This window comes from Balaenoptera musculus, chromosome 7 (assembly GCF_009873245.2).
Source record: "Balaenoptera musculus isolate JJ_BM4_2016_0621 chromosome 7, mBalMus1.pri.v3, whole genome shotgun sequence".
NCBI classification, from domain to species: Eukaryota; Metazoa; Chordata; class Mammalia; order Artiodactyla; family Balaenopteridae; genus Balaenoptera; species Balaenoptera musculus.
In genome coordinates, this window is record NC_045791.1 from 43,960,004 (window position 1) to 43,976,667 (window position 16,664).

General features: G+C 35.2%; 1 protein-coding gene across 7 annotated transcripts in view; it reads left to right on the forward strand.

Moving 5' to 3' along the window:
* Positions 1–16,664, forward strand: part of SLC4A10 (solute carrier family 4 member 10) — a 302,199-nt gene that overhangs the window by 193,738 nt on the left and 91,797 nt on the right. For all 7 annotated transcript variants that reach the window (XM_036858559.1, XM_036858555.1, XM_036858558.1 and 4 more), the window contains 3 exons: positions 1,489–1,576; positions 5,737–5,883; positions 14,044–14,144. In XM_036858559.1, the coding sequence (XP_036714454.1) occupies positions 1,489–1,576; positions 5,737–5,883; positions 14,044–14,144 (336 nt within the window). The remainder of the gene's footprint in view (positions 1–1,488; positions 1,577–5,736; positions 5,884–14,043; positions 14,145–16,664) is intronic.

Here is a 16,664-nt window from a genome sequence, read left to right on the forward strand (position 1 = left end):
GGCTATTTATGACAATGATAGCTCTTGTGTTTCAAAGGAAAGAAAAGGAAAATTCCCAGGAGTAGAGAAAAGCCATAATGGGGTTATATACCCTCACTTTGAAAACTGTAAAGGTTTAAGTGACCTCATTTCATACTGACATAGCAAAATGTGTCTACAGAACAATGGAGGAAAAATTAGGGGCACAGTAGAGCCACTGTATGGGGAGAGATTTAAAAGACTAGACTAGTTTGGAAAGGTGAAAAATAGAAGAAGATTAGTTAGACAAATAAAATAAAGAAAGCCATTCAAGGTTCGTAATTATCCTTTCTTAGGAAGACAAAAGGGCACACCGTGTATATAACAGTAACACATAGTAAAAATGTCAGAAAATAATTTTAGGACTTTATAAATAGCCCATGGAATAGAAACCTGAAAAGTAGCAGGATGTACATAGGTTAGGAAATTTCTTGAAAGTACTATACTTGATAAAGCATCTGCCACCACACTAAATTATTCCTGTTTTAAATGTATAGTAGACATTTCTGTATAGCAGAAGTTGACTTGGATTCAGTAACATCTGACACAAAAAATTAATGTCACATCCTCTAAGACTGTGTAATATATGCATCATGTAAAAACATGTACAATCTCTAAAGTTTATAACTAAATGAAAGGTAGAATTGTAGTACCTATTTTAGCACACTTTAAAAAGCCATTAGTCTTCACACTTAAGAGCAAGAACCATTTAACAAATGAATACTGTAGGGTTATATTACAGAATATAGGTCATCTTAAAATTCTCACAATTTCCCTGTAGCATTGACCTTTTCAGAGATAAGACAACTACTGGTCCTCCAAAGTTAAAACACATGTTGATTTCTTCAAAAGCTCCAGTTGTGATGATGTATTTGCTAGACTTTCAACCTAATTGAGATGGAATATCACAGTTCAGCTGCTATTTTTATTCCTGCAGCATTGGAATTAATAGTTTTTTTTTTTTATCCTAACTGATCTTTGATTCCTGGCAATCATTTTTTCTATTTAATGTAAATTTACGTACACCTACTGTTTTTTTGACCCTATGTTCTTTCATTGCTTATACTACTGTATTACCTTTTTCCCCTTCTACCTAATTCTACAATTTACATATCAGTGAGTTCTCTTTCTTACAATTCAGAAAGGTTTAATCAGATTTTACTTTTCTCAGCTTTCTCCTCTATGGATTATAGAATCCTAAAAATTCACACTAACAACTGTGTGGGCACGATAGGTAACTAAATGAAGGAAACAGAGCAAAATAACCATGATTCCAATTGCTCAAGGATCTCAAGCATGAGTCATTTTGAAACATCATAAAATATTTCAAAACCTGTGGAAAAATATGGAACTATTTTACATCGAAATCCCTATCTTCAATTATTCCTTTGAGATGAGTGATTCTGTACTACTAAAATTATTTTTTATTTCTACCTTGAAACATTTGTGTTTTTTTCTTCTTAATTACAGATTTTTGTTCATTCTTCTGGGACCCATGGGAAAGGGGCAACAGTACCATGAGATTGGCAGATCAATTGCAACCCTAATGACAGATGAGGTATTTATTCAAGTTCATTGGGAACATTTCCCTTTACTAGGTACACCTAACTTTTGGAGTTCTGTATTCATGACAGTTTGCTGTGAATCAGATTTCTCTGTATTGAATTCCCCTTCTTTTAAATGCTTGTACTATAAAATTTCCTTTGGAAAAATTTATTCAAAAGGGGTAATAAATTCACACACATGAACATTTTAAAACCTCATACTCTAAAGAAAATTTGTTATTTAGTGACATTTAGAATGTATTTATTAATAGTCCCCTTGTAGCATATGTATTGCCAAAGTGATCACCATTGTAAATATCACTGCAGGTCTTGTATGGGGCAAAATAATTTTAAGGTCTCAAAAAAAAAAACCAAAAAAAACAATGTCAGTTTATCTGAATAGTATACATGACACCAAAAGCCATGCAACGTCTATCAACTCTCTTTATAATTGCCTAAATATAGATGTTCTTAACCTGGGAGTCTTTTAACCATTAGAGGAGCTGAAGATTTCAAGAAGCCTGTGATCTCTGATACAGCCCACAAATTTTTCTATGTACAAAAATTTGTGTGTAGTTTTCTTGGACTGGAAAAAGCTTTCATCAGCTTCTCAAAGAGCTATATGTCTCAAAAATGTAAGATCATAAAAATAAACATAAAAAGTAGTATCATATAACTGGTTTCTTGGATTCTACAGCACGTTATGAAAATCTGTTTTTATTATTTTATTGTTTTTATTGTAAAAGAAGAGCATATGCAAAAATCACAGAAGGGACATAAATTCAAAATTCAGTAGTGAATAACAAAGAGATTATACATTTCTAGAGTATCATCCGAATAATTTAATAATTTATTTATTGAAATACGTGGCTTCTGATACTTGAAATCTTTGAAAAGAGCTAATTAGTATTACATATAACTTTTCCTAGTTTTATGAAATCTGAAAATTTGAACTTGTGTTTGGGATTCAATATAAATTCTTCTATTATATCTGTTCAAATTATGTTTATTGGTTTTATATGAATTAGTTATTGATATTTACACATAGGAAACCAAAAGCTAGAAGAAAAACATTTTTTTCATCTGTTTCAGAAAGAACCAACTTAATGAGTGTATTAGTTTCCTATGCATAAAAAATTACCACAAACTGGGTAATTAAAACAAAAGTAATTTATTTTTTCATATTTTGCGGGGCCAGAAGTCTGAAGTCAAAATGTCAGCAGGGCTACATTCTCTCTGGAGCCTCTAGGGGAGAGTCTTTCCCTGTCTCTCCAGCTTCTGGTGGCTCCTGTCTTTCCATGGCTTGTGGCAGCAAAATTCCAGTCTCTGCCTTTGTCTTCACATGGCCTTCTCCCCTGTGTTTCTGTGTGTCTTCTCCTTTTCTGTCTCTTATGTCTCTTATAAGGACACATGTCATTAGATGTAGGGCCCACCCTAATCCAGGATGATCTCATCTTGAGATCCTTAATTACATCTGCGAAGACCCTTATTCCAAATAAGATCACTTTCTGAGGTTCAGGTGGACATATATTTTGAGAAGACACTACTTAGCCTACTATAAAGAGTAACATATTCTGTTGAGGAAATCTGGGAGAAGACAGGAGAGTGACAAAAAGGCTTCATGAGTTCCACAAACCTGTTCTAGTAGAACTCTCTATGAGAAGGCACTGACAGTATTTTTACTTTTAGTGTTTCCATATTGATTAATATTCTGCAATTTTTACAGTATTGAAAAATAAATGACACTGTCATAATTTAACTACTGTCACTTTCATGCACATATGTTTCATGGTATATTATGTTTCCACATCTAAGACATTAAGATATTACATTGAGATATCTCTGGGGCATGGGACATCTTATGTGGTGAGAGGAGCATATTGTGCATAAATACTCAAGTTATCTCTCTTCCTAATACTTCCTTTCCCCAATTAGGAGTCAAGGTTTTCTCAAGAGAAAAAAGTCATTTCCAAAGTTTTTGACTAATCAAGTAGACGTAGAACAGAGAAACATGCATGGTTTTAAAATTTTAGATTTAGAATGAGAGCAGAGAAAGGACTTGCATCTATTTCCTTGGTAAATGAGAATGACCTAATTTGAGAACAAGCATCAGCTCTTGAATGAAGACTCAAACATGAATCCTTTAGACTTGAAAGGTTAGAGCTTAGCTTTGGGGCAATTTGTTTAACTCTCTGTGAGCAGTGGGATAGAGAAGCAGAAACTCAGCCAGAAAGTTACTCCAAAAATGAGAGCTGTTAATTATAATAGGACATTTAAATTATGATAGTACATTCATTGAATATTTTTAAAAATGTTTAAATACTTTTAAAAGAGAAAAAAAGTTTTTATTGTTCAAAGCCCAGGTGGAGAAATTGTTCTGCTTATCTAACTGCTTTGAAATACATTGACCAGTTATACTCATTAAGAATAAAATTCAATATGTTGATTCTTACAGTTTAGTTAAGAAAATGGTGAATTGTATTGCACTATTAAGCTGTAAATTCCATGAGAGCAGTTACCACTTAATATTCATTTTTGTTCCCTGATTTTGTCAGGTGCTCAAATAAATATTTGTTGACTAAGCTCTGTTTGTTCTTTTCCTCTCTGTACCAGGAACTTCTTGTAGGTAGACTGTCTTTTCCTTTTGTATCTTCAAACTTAACGTAGTGTCTGGCCCTCAGTCAGGGTTCAGTAAATTTTTTTTAAACGAGTTAATGACTGAATGTGCTAGTCATCCTAGCAACACCTTATCTTGAGTCAGTCTAATCTATTTTCTTCCTTCCTGTTGAGCATTACTAGAAATAAATCATATGATCTTGTTTATTGGCGCTACTACCAATTTATTAATCCTTTTATAGTCTTAAAAATTATTAAGCATTCCAAAGAGCTTTTGTTTATATAGATAAGTATGCTGATATTTATCATAAGAGAACTTAAAACTGAGAATTTTTAAGTGTATTTGTGAATTTATTTTAAAATAACAATAGTAAAGTCATTGTATATTAACATAAATGACATAGTTTTATAAAAACAAAAGCCAAAGCAAAAACAAAAAAAAGGGATTATTTTTCTTTTTCTTGTTTTGGATTTTTGCACCAACAATTTTCTCTATCACCTAGCTCTTAGGTCAACACTGACTTGTTCTGTTCAATTAGCAAACATGCCCAACATATAGTAGCTACTTAAGAAATACATATGAAATAAAAGTCCAGGTTTTTCCCATCCTTAAAATTTCTTACTCCTTAACATGGCATGTACCACTGAAAGGTTGAATGAATCTGAATCTCAAGAGTTTTGAAAGACTGATCTCTACTTTGTCCTGAATATCATAACTTCATTTATCTCAGTGTGTTACGGTATGATTTTTGTCACTACCGCTCTACTGAAACTGCTTTCTGTAAGGTCACCATTTACGAAATATACTATCCTGTGTTCAGTACTCATGTCACTTGATCTCTTACTGGCATTTGACATTATTGAACACCTGTTTTTTTTTTCCCTTGAAGAACAGCAAAAATTATGTGCTTTGTTTTGACACTAAATCTTTGAGGTTTGTATTATTGCTTACCCTGAGGTAATAAATATATCCTTCTATATTCTGTCCAATGAGTTTAATACTTTAACTCTCATATTTAAGTTTTTAATACCTAGAATTGCTTTTTGTGTGGGATGTGAGTAAAGATCCAATATCACTTTTATATAGATAATTACTTGGCTTATTAACATTTATTGATTAGTCCATCATTTTTTCAATGGTTAGCATTAGTTTATGCCACAGTATAAATATTGTTAAAATTTCTAATATATTCTATAAATTTTTATCTCTATTTTAAAGCAAGGGCTTCTTTCAGGAAGTTTGATTTACACATACTTAAACAATGTTTGCCAAACTCGAATCACTAATTCTAGTTTAATGAGCCTCCTTCTATCCTCCTTTCCCTTCTCTTACTCTTGCCACCAGAAATTTCAACATTCACCTAGCATTCTAAGAAAAAATAAGTGTGTGCAATCATAGAATAAACTAAGCTATATTTTACACTAAAAACTTCTTTAGTTAGAGCTTCTTATTCAGATTGTTATAATCACATGTGAGATAACTGGGAGATGAAAACAAAGAACACATTAAGATTTTAAAATTGTTTTTTATCTATAAATGATTATTTTCCTTCTATAGGTATTTCATGATGTTGCTTACAAAGCTAAAGATCGTAACGACTTGGTATCAGGAATTGATGAATTTCTGGATCAGGTTACTGTTCTCCCTCCTGGAGAATGGGATCCAAGCATTCGAATAGAGCCTCCCAAAAATGTTCCTTCCCAGGTATGTATATACAAAAATACTCTTAAGACTACCATCATTTTGTTGTGTTTTAAATATATGTACTAAAATAGTATAACCAATCCAAAGATTCAAATGATTTAAATTATAACTTCTGTGATATTGTGATTTATAATATGAAACATATATCTGGTCTTTGTCCCTATTTCTGACACAGAGCTCCTGAAATGCTTGGAATTTTCTAAGTGATGAAAGCAACAAAGATGTCTTTTGTTATGTTAATGAGGTTACTCCCTGGAGGTTACCACAAGGGAGGTGAGAGGGGCTAGAGTTTGAGCTCAATCACCAATGGCCATTGGTTTAATCAATCATGCCTGTGTAATGAAGCCTCCACAAAACCCCAAAGGGACAGGGTTCAGAGAGCTTCCGGGTTGGTGAACACATGGAGATTGGGAAGATTGGTGTGCCTGGAGAGGGTATGGAAGTTCCTTCACCTTTCCCCATGCCTTGTCCTATGCATCTCTTCCATCTGGCTGTTCCTGAGTTATATCCTTTTATAATAAAACTGGTGATCAAGTAAATAAAATGTTTCTCTGACTTCTATGAGCCACGCTAGCAAATTAGTTGAACCTGAGAAGGGGTTCATGGGAACCCTCAGATTTATAGCCAGTTGATCGGAAGCACCAGCAACAACCTGAAATGGGGTCTGATTGGTGGGCAGTCTTGCAGGACTGAGCCCTCGACCTGTGGAATCCGATGCTATCTCTGGGTAAATAGTGTCAGAAATGAGTTAAATTTCCCACCACATTTGAATTGGTACCAGAACCTAATAAATCTCTAAAAAGGCAGGGATATGAAGTTGTAAAATCTTCCTTCTTCTTATTCAACACAGATTTGATGTATTGATGATATTCTACTAAATAACAGTCCCATATGCCTGGAAAGATTTTAGACCCACCTTAAAACATACTATACTGGAGGAAAATTGAAATTTTAATAAAAATAGAAAATATGCTTGAGAAAAAGCTCATTACTGTCTTTCCATATTCTGATACATCACTTTGAAATTGGCAAGTGTTAGGAAAATTCAAAGGCATGGTTTAGTCATATTGCATGGAAAACTCCCTGTCACTGCTAATCACATTTATGATTTGAAGAATTTTTTAAAATAATTCTTTTGTTTCTATTGCTTTTGTGTGGGCATATGGTGTGAAAATTGTAAAAATTCTCCCTGTAAAAATCTAATGTGCATTTTACTTGTTATACAATGCAGAAAGATAGAAATAAAGACCATTGCTGTTGTTTGGGGTGAGATTCTTATTGCAGGCATGTCTTTGTTGAGAGTGGTGGCCAAATGTCTTAAGCCCACTCATATTGCCATCTCTATTCCTATTGAATCTGCCTCCTCCAACTCTCTCTGCTGTCATCTACCCAAGCCTTGCCTTTGGCTCTTGTCCCTGTGGAGTCCAGCTGCCTTAGTAGTTGACTGTGCTGCCTTAGTTGAAGTAACAGATGGCCTAATTGACCCAGCTCTAGACATAGAAGCTTTTCTGGTTAGCCAGAGGTGGGTAAATAAGCAGGTGTACTACTTAACCATTTCAGTTGATCTACTACTAAAATAAAGTAAGTTGCTTAAAGAGTAATTTTAAGGGTTTAGATGGTCTTATTTTTGTACTTGCATACATCTTTGCACTTACAGTATTAGCAAAGGCAGTATAATGCTTCTTGGAGTAATAAGAAAGAATCTCTTTAATTGATGTTATTTGGAAAATTTAGTGAAAATACTAATATGTTGAATATGAGACCTTAAAAGTCACTTGTTAACACCAATTTGCTTTTCAAACATTAAAACTAAAGTCAAGCATTTTTAAAAATATTTATTTATTTATTTTTGGCTGCGTTGGGTCTTCATTGCTGTGTGTGGGCTTTCTCTAGTTGCGGCCAGCGGGGGCTACTCTTTGTTGCGGTGCGCCGACTTCTCATTGTGGTGGCTTCTCTTGTTGCGGAGCATGGGCTCTAGACACACGGACTTCAGTAGTTGTGGCACATGGGCTCAGTAGTTGTGGCTCTCAGGCTCAGTAGTTGTGGTGCACGGGCTTAGTCGCTCCGCGGCATGTGGGATCTTCCCGGACCAGGGCTTGAACCCCTGTCCCCTGCATTGGCAGGCGGATTCTTTACCACTGCACCACTAGGGAAGCCCTAAAGTCAAGCATTTTTGAAAGCATCTTCCCTTTGAGAAATGATGTTTCTGAGGCAGGTGGAGGCATGGGAGCTTTGTATTTTCAAAATTAATTTTATGAGACTTTAAAACCAGGATTAATTATTGGATTCTGGGTATTGAGAGGCAGTAGTAGAAAGAACATTGAATTAAGAATCAAGGCACCTGGGTTCTGCTATTATCTATTTGTATGATCTTAAACAGATGCCATAACCTTTCTGTACTGATGTTCTATATCAGTGTGTCCAACAGATCTTTCTGCAATGATAGAAATGTTCTATATCTGTGCTATCTAATAAGCCAAGCCACTATTGAGCACTAGAAATTTGGCTACTGCAACTGAGGAACTGAATTTTTAATTTTAATTAACTTAAATTTAAATAGCCACGTGTAGTTAGTTACTATAATGTTAGACAACACAATTTTATATAATGAGTTTGAATTAGATACTCTCCGTGTTTCTTTACAACATTAGTATTTTTTAAATGTATGTTGGAATTGAATAATAGATACTATGAAACTATGTTTTCTTTGATTAAAATGAATTGAAATAAATTAAGCACTCTGACTTCCTAGTCATTCAAATAATATTTTCCTCCATGGGATAATCTCCATGGTTTTTATTCTTCCAGAATGTGCAAATCACAGTATTTTTTTAATACTTTTTACTTTCAGTTAAGAGAAGAATAAACAGTCACCTCAAGGGATACCCTTGAAAATACTCGTTAGAACATTGTGTCAGTCATTATAATCACTCCCTTGTGTATACCCTCAACTTCTTTGCTTTTCTCTCATGCCATTTACTTGCTTGTCAAAACCACAACACTGTGTGAATTCAATTCTTTGGTCTATACCTCCATTGACGCAGCTGAGAGTGGCTGAGGAAAACATACAACTACATTGACTAATCTCATATAATTCATGACCACATACCTCAGGTAGGCCCTTTATATTACAAGTTCATTATACTCGACTTCCCAAGTTCAATCCATTCTCTCTACATGACTGTCTCACACCTGTTTTCTCTCCTCAAACCTTCAGCACTACTTTCTGACTTTCAGATGTTGACTTGCTTCCTACTTCCCTAAGAAAATTAAAATAATCAAAAGAGAACTTCTGAAGATCCCCAAAACCATATTTATGTACTGCCAGCACCTACATTCTCTGCCTTCCCATATGTTACTATTGATGAATTATCCAAAGTCAGCCTTCTATCTGTGCAGTAGATCCCATCTCTTCATACCTACTCAAAAACATTACTCCCCAATTCTCCTCTTTCTCCCCTATATCATCAGGTCTTTTGTTCTGTATTGTATCATTTTTATTAGCAAACAACATTGTTAATTTGTAAATCTTAAAAAAAGAATTCTCAATGCCACTATCACTGCCAACTACTCATCCATTTCTTTGTTCCCTTCTATAACGCAATGCAACAGAAGAGTTCTCTGTACTATCTGCCTCCAATTCCTCTCCTCCAATTCTCTCATTTTTTAATTGAAATATAGTTGAAGTACAATATTATGTTAGTTTCAGGCATACAACATAGTGATTAGATATTTAAATATATTACGAAGTGATCACCACAGTAAGTGTAATAACTATCTGTCCCATATAAAATTATTACAGTGTTATTGACAACATTCTTATGCTGTGTAATACATCCCCATGACCTATTTACTTTCTAACTAGAAGTTTGTACCTCTTAATTCCCTTCACCTATTTCACCCATCCCCACACCTCCTCCCCTCTGGCAAACACCCATTTGTTCTCTGCATCTATGTCTGTTTTTGTTTTGTTTGTTTGTTTGCTTTGTTTTCTAAATTCCACATATCAGTGAGATTGTATGAGTATTTGTCTTTGTATGACTTATTTCACTTACCATAATGTCCTCTAGGTCCATCCATGTTGTTGCAAATGGCAAGATTTCACTCTTTTTTATCCTTCAATTGTCTCTTAAACCTACCTTCATAAGGCATTTGCCCCCATCACTTTACTAAAATTTACTTGCATGAAGGCCGCCAGAGACCTCCACAATGCTAAATTCCAAGGTCAATTTTCAGTCTATATTTTATTTAACCTATCAATCAGCAGCCTTTGACAGAATTGATGACTCCCTTTTCCTTGATATATTTTCTTTTCTTTGGCTCCCCAAACCCCACACTCTTGGTTTTCTTTATATCTCACTGGTCACTCCTCAGTTTCATTTGCTGGTTCCGCCTCTTCTCTCTGATTTCTTTATATTGAAGTGATGCAAGGCTCAGTCCTTAGTGGTCTTCTCTCCTCTACACTCATTTTCTTGGTAATATCATCCAATCTTATAGCTTTAAATCCTCTCCAAAATTTATTTTTCACCTTGCACTTGCAAGTTACTTATCCAAATGCCTATCGTGTGTCTCTACTTGGGTGTCTTTTAGATATCTAAAATTCAACATGTCAAAGTTGGAACTGAATTATAGATTGTATTATTTCTCTACCTATATACATCTTTGCATTTATATTATAAAAGGCAATATAAAGTTTCCTGAAGAATATAAGAAACTCTGATCTTTTCTCAAAATCTGTTCCATCTGTACCTTCCCATCTCAATAAGTGTTAACTCCATACTTACAATTGACCAAGCCAGAAACTTTTATTCTTCTCTCTTACACCTGACTTCAGTTCTGCCAGGAAATACTCTTGGCATTGCCTTCAATATTTATCTAGAATTATACCATTTCTCGCTGTTGCCACTGCCACCCCCCTAGTTCAAGCTACCATCATCTTTCTCCTGGATTACTGAAATAGCCTCCTAACCAGTCTCCTTGTTTCTACCCTTGGCCGCTAGAATCTGTTCTCAACACAGCAGCCAGAGTGTTAGGTCATGCTACTCCTTTCCTTAAAATCCTGCAAAAGCGCCTCATTTCGCTGAGAATAAAAGCCAAACACTTACCACGTTCTACTAAACCTATAGAGTCTGGCTCCCCTTCACCTCTCAGTCGTCTCCTGGCTCTTTCTTGCTCACTCCTCTCCTTGGCCTGCCGCCTCCTTGTTCTTCAAGCCCTGCAGCCACACTCCTGCCTTAAGTCTATCCCACTGGCTGTTCTTTGCCTGGATGTTCCCCAGTTATTCTATGGCTAATTCTCTTGACTCCCACAAGTTTTTCTCAAATGACACTCTATTTATAATTGCCAGTTCCTCCTCCCTATACCTCACACCACCCCTTAGTCTGCTCTAAATTTTTACTTTTCCACAGTTTTTATTTCTTTATTTTTTCTTTATTATATATTCTGCATTTGAAAAAAAAAACATTTGACATCGTATCTCTCTCTAGAATCTGGCATGTACATAATGCTACATAAATATGGACCTCTCAGGGATCTTATTAAATCCACCAAATCTCTCTCAATCCCCAAAAGGAAGAAGCAGATCTGTTCAACGTTTCTTTCTAATAATTCAGGTTGGAGATATCAGAAGAAACTTGGAAACAAATTTTATTTATTTATTTACTTATTTATTTAAAAAAATTTTTTTAAAGACATCTTTTTTTAAAATTTATTTATTTTTTATTTATTTTTGGCTGCGTTGGGTCTTTGTTGCTGCACTCAGGCTTTCTCTAGTTGCAGCGAGCGGGGGCTGCTCTTTGTTGCGGTGTGCGGGCTTCTCATTGCGGTGGCTTCTCTTGTTGCAGAGCACGGGCTCTAGGTGCGCGGGCTTCAGTAGTTGTGGCTCGTGGGCTCTAGAGCGCAGGCTCAGTAGTTGTGGCTCGTGGGCTCTAGAGCGCAGGCTCAATAGTTGTGGCGCACGGGCTTAGTTGCTCCGTGGCATACGGGATCTTCCCGGACCAGGGCTCGAAACTGTGTCCCCTGCATTGGCAGGTGGATTCTTAACCACTGCACCACCAGGGAAGCCCTATTTTAAATTTTTATTGAAATATAGTTGATTTCAAACTTGTGTTAGTTTCAGATGTGTAACAAAGTGATTCAGTTATTTATATATATATACACACACATATATATATATTCTTTTTTAGATTTTTTTCCATTATAGGTTATTACAAGATATTGAGTATAGTTCCCTGTGCTATACAGTGGTCCTTGTTGGTTATCCATTTTATATATAGTAGTGTGTATATTTTAATCCCAAACTCTCCCTGGTTTTTAATCTTTTTAACACACTATAGAATTAATTTACTTACATGTTTATTTGTTTACTGTTTGCCTTCCCCATTAGAACATAAGCTCCACAGGCCTGATTTGTCCCCAGGTATACAGTGGTGCATCCTAGAACCTGACACAAATTGGCTCCCAATAAGTGTTTGTTGACTGAATTAATAAATTGTTTAATTTGCCTAGTCAAATATCTACTCACCTATTGATTTTACTTAAAATGTCTGGGGAATTCCCTGGCAGTCCAGTGGTTAGGACTCGGCGCGTTCACTGCCATGGCCTGGGTTCAATCCCTGGTCAGTGAACTAAGATCCTGCAAGCTGCGTGGCTTGGCAAAAAAAAAAAAAAAAAAAAAAAAAAAAAGTCTGAAAAACAAACAAACAAAAATTTCCTGTATTTTCCTCAGAATATTCATTGGTACTATACATACACAATTCTTTTTTCAAAAACCTTTTTGCCTTACTAGAAGATGACCACTCCTTGAGAAAATTGTTACTTTAGAATGACAAGTATCTTTCATGGCTTATCATTTGCCTTATCAGTGTATAGCTTTTCCCATTGTAAAACAATGAATTAATTTATGCAGTCAGGGATAATTCCCCAGAAGAACAAATATCACTTGCCTTCTGAGGCTTGCTAAGAAATCTTTCCCTAGGTGATTATTGGGTATTGAGGGTACTGAGGGCCACTGTTACAGTCCTTTACTGATGTATGATAGTTAATTTACATGTAAAGGCAGCTCCTTCATCAGTTGACAGACATACTCTCTTTTATCTTTGAACTTCAGTTCATTGTATCTATTTATATACCCAGGAAATTGTAAAATATTAAGCAATGAACTTTCCTATATTTTGTGCATTTCAAAATGGATTTTTTGTCATGTTTTAAATCTGCACCATTTTATCTAAATGTCCCATTGTAATAAGATCATTTGATAATTCACATTTGTTCATGTTTACACTAAACACAAAGAACATGTTTACATGTTTACACTATTTTGGAATGGCAGTCAAGTAAAAAGTTTAATTTCACCATTAAAAATTTTTGTATTGTCCTTTTAAGCACTTTTGAACACATTGGTGTGCTCCAAGATCACCAGTAGGTAGGATTTTCTGATTTTTTAAACTCTCTGTCACTGACAAAAGTGGGCGGAATAGACCTATGGGGAAACAGCACTTACATAACCTCAGTTAATTTGTCATGGGCTCAATTAGAAGCTTCCTTTTGCAATAGTCTTTTGGATCGCTTTGTGTTATCAAGAAGCTTGGGTAGGAAGATCTGAGCCAGGATCAGAGAGGGAAATATATTTTAAAAATAGCTAATGATAACAGTTAATGCTTCTTGAACAGTTGAACTAGGCCAGGGGTATAACACCACTAACACCTCTTCATCTCAACCTCTCTTAAACCTGGTCTCGCTCTGTCCCCTTCTCTTACTTTATTTTCTTTGTATCTCTCTCTCTACCTGACATTGTAGGTTTATTGTTTGTCTCCACTAACAGAATGCTTTTTCTTGCTCACCTTTACATCGATAGCATCCCATAAAAATGAATGGCACACACTAGGCACTCAATAAATATTAGTTGAAAGAATGAATTAATGTTCATCACCTTATTTCATTCTCTCAACCACACTGATAGGTACTGTTATTATCACCAGTAAAAGGAGGGAACTTAGGCTTTAGGTGGCTAGATAACTTTCTAGAGGTCATATAACAAACAAGGAACAGAGCCTGGGTTCTTAGCCACTCTGCATATTGCCTCAAGGGAAAAAAAATTGTTTTTGTTATTTACAACTAGCACCTGAAACTCAAAAACAAAACAAAAAAAACTTCCCGCAGGAGAAGAGGAAGATTCCTGCTGTACCAAATGGAACAGCGGCTCCTGGGGAAGCCGAGCCCCACGGAGGACATAGTGGACCTGAACTCCAGCGAACTGGAAGGTTAGTGAAAAGCCCTCGTATGGGACTTCAAAGACCAAACGATATATACCTTTTTTGTGTGTCGGGAATTGCTGTTTTGAGAACTAATTTGTTTTTATACTTTGGATACCTACTCTTTGGGGGATGAATATGCCAATTAATTTGATTTCTCTGTAGTTACTAATGATTGTCATTATGATTAAACCAGAACAGTGAATACACCATTCCATTTTAATATATACCTAGTCTTTCATATTGCTATGCATTAAAACACATTCACAGATTCTTAGGATGAATAAGAAAACTGTCAGTTGCCCTTTCCAAAAGAGCCTGTTGAAAACTTCAGGCTCAAGATGGAAATGAAAATAAATACCAAGAACTCAGTCTTATAGACCCTCTCTCATTACATTCAAGGAGGATGTATATAATAGTATTTTTTATTTTTACGGTAGTGATTTGAAAGAGGTATATGATTTATTTTTCTAATCACACATCTTTGAAGAGATGAAAGCTTCAATTTATTTCTTAAAATGATTCTTTATGGTTTTTTGACAGCTTGTCTCTCTCCAAGAAATGTGTGAGCAGAAAATCAGAAACCTTTGGGTGGGTCTCTCTTCAGGGAAATGTGTGCACACAGCCTCCATTATAATTGAAGGCAATTGCAGAGGCTTTGCAGGATTGGTACTCCTCTCCCCTCAGGGCCATTTCCTGTACTGCTTTCACTGTGTCCTCTAAGATGACTTTCCAGTTCCTGACAACTCTGTGCATTTTAATTCTCCTGTGTTCTTTCCCTTTACCTATGTTTTGTCTCTGAGGAAATGTCTTCCTCAGGCTCCGTACCTAATTTGAGATGGTTCAAACAATTTTTTCCTTTTCCCTTTACTAGAAACATTGTTACTCCTTCTGTTTACTTTCATATTTTCAAATGCTGTCTTTTTATTTTTGGTGTTTTTTTTTTCTCTCTCTCTCAGGTGTAACATGCCACATAGCTTAGATTTTTTTCAAAGTTCACTTTTCCTTACTGCTTCCTAAATCCTCCCAGGTCACCAATATCCGGTATCTTCGCTTCTCCAGAGTTCTTCCACAGATTCTGTTGCTGACATGACTTGAAGTATCCATAACTCATCTGCTCTCCTGGAGTTGCTGGTGCACATCTGGGCTGCTCTTGCACTGTTCTCTGCAATGACCTCCCACTTCCGGATTTAGATTTATGCTGCTAAAAGCACGTTTATGACACAGTAATATAACAGCTATTTAGACTAATGTATACCCTAATAAGTAATTAATTAGAAAAGAGTGGTCTAATAGAAAGTACTATCAAACCTATAAATATTAACTACTAAGTAATAGTTCATAACCAGCTCAAATTCTTTTGGGGATTAGGTGGGGTATAAATCATAACTGAATGAATAAATAGACTCGTAGATTAAATCTGTTCTGAATTGTGACTTTGGCAAGTTAACAAATCATTCAGAAATGGTCCCCCAAATAAAAATTATGTATGTGTTTTACTAAACACAGGTAAGGGAACCTAACCTAAGATGATCTTTGTGTGTGAATTTCACGGGTTCTTTGCAAGCTTCTCTGAATTTTAAATGTCCTTTTTTTTCAATTGAAATTTCATTCTTCTCAACCTCTCCTACTCCACATCCCTCTGATGGAGACAATCACTAGAAAAACATAATGTTTCTATCACTCACATAATAGTTACTAATATGTTACTATTGTGCCTATATTAGGGCAATTAAAAATAATAGAATTTATTCTGAAGAGGTACATTTTTCAAGGCAAATCAGAATTTATTTCTCAAGAGAACAATCATTTTTGAGGTGATTCTTAGATTGCCAGATTATATTCCTATTTAGAAAATAAATAACAAAACTTTAATATTTTTCCATAAACCAAGTATATTTAGCATACTGGCAGTATGTTGAACATAATAGGTTTTTTTTAACCTCCATGTAGGAACTTAATCACAGCCTTATTCATTTTAATATGACATCTTTATCCCATAGAACACAAAGAGCTTTTGGTAGTCAAATGTTAAATCTGCATATTGTTATTAAATGTTCAAAGAATGAGAATAGCTGTTTAATGCTCTCATTCCTAATAGATTAAAAAAGTTCCAGTCCTCAGATTTTAGGCAATATTTCACAATTTAATGCTTCTCTCTTCCCCAACCCCCCAAAAAAAATCATCCTTCAAATGCTTTAATGTGGTTTTTGGATATATTTAGAATATATGCATTTATCCCAAATAAGGTCATTATTGTCTTGTGAATGATAGATGTTTGAATATGTTTAGACAATAGTGGATCAAAAGTACATTTATCTAGGTTGCTTATTGTAAGGTCCCTGTCTTAGTTTTCTAAAAATGAAAACAACTCTGGAACTTACCTCTCTCTACTAAGTATTATTGTCATCCATAAGGTCATTTAAGTGCCTGTCTGGAATATTATTTGGCAAGGGTTTTTTTTTCACAAAGAGAGTGGGTAACTGGAGCCATGGTTATATGCCACTCTTTCTCTCTAAGCTGATGTTC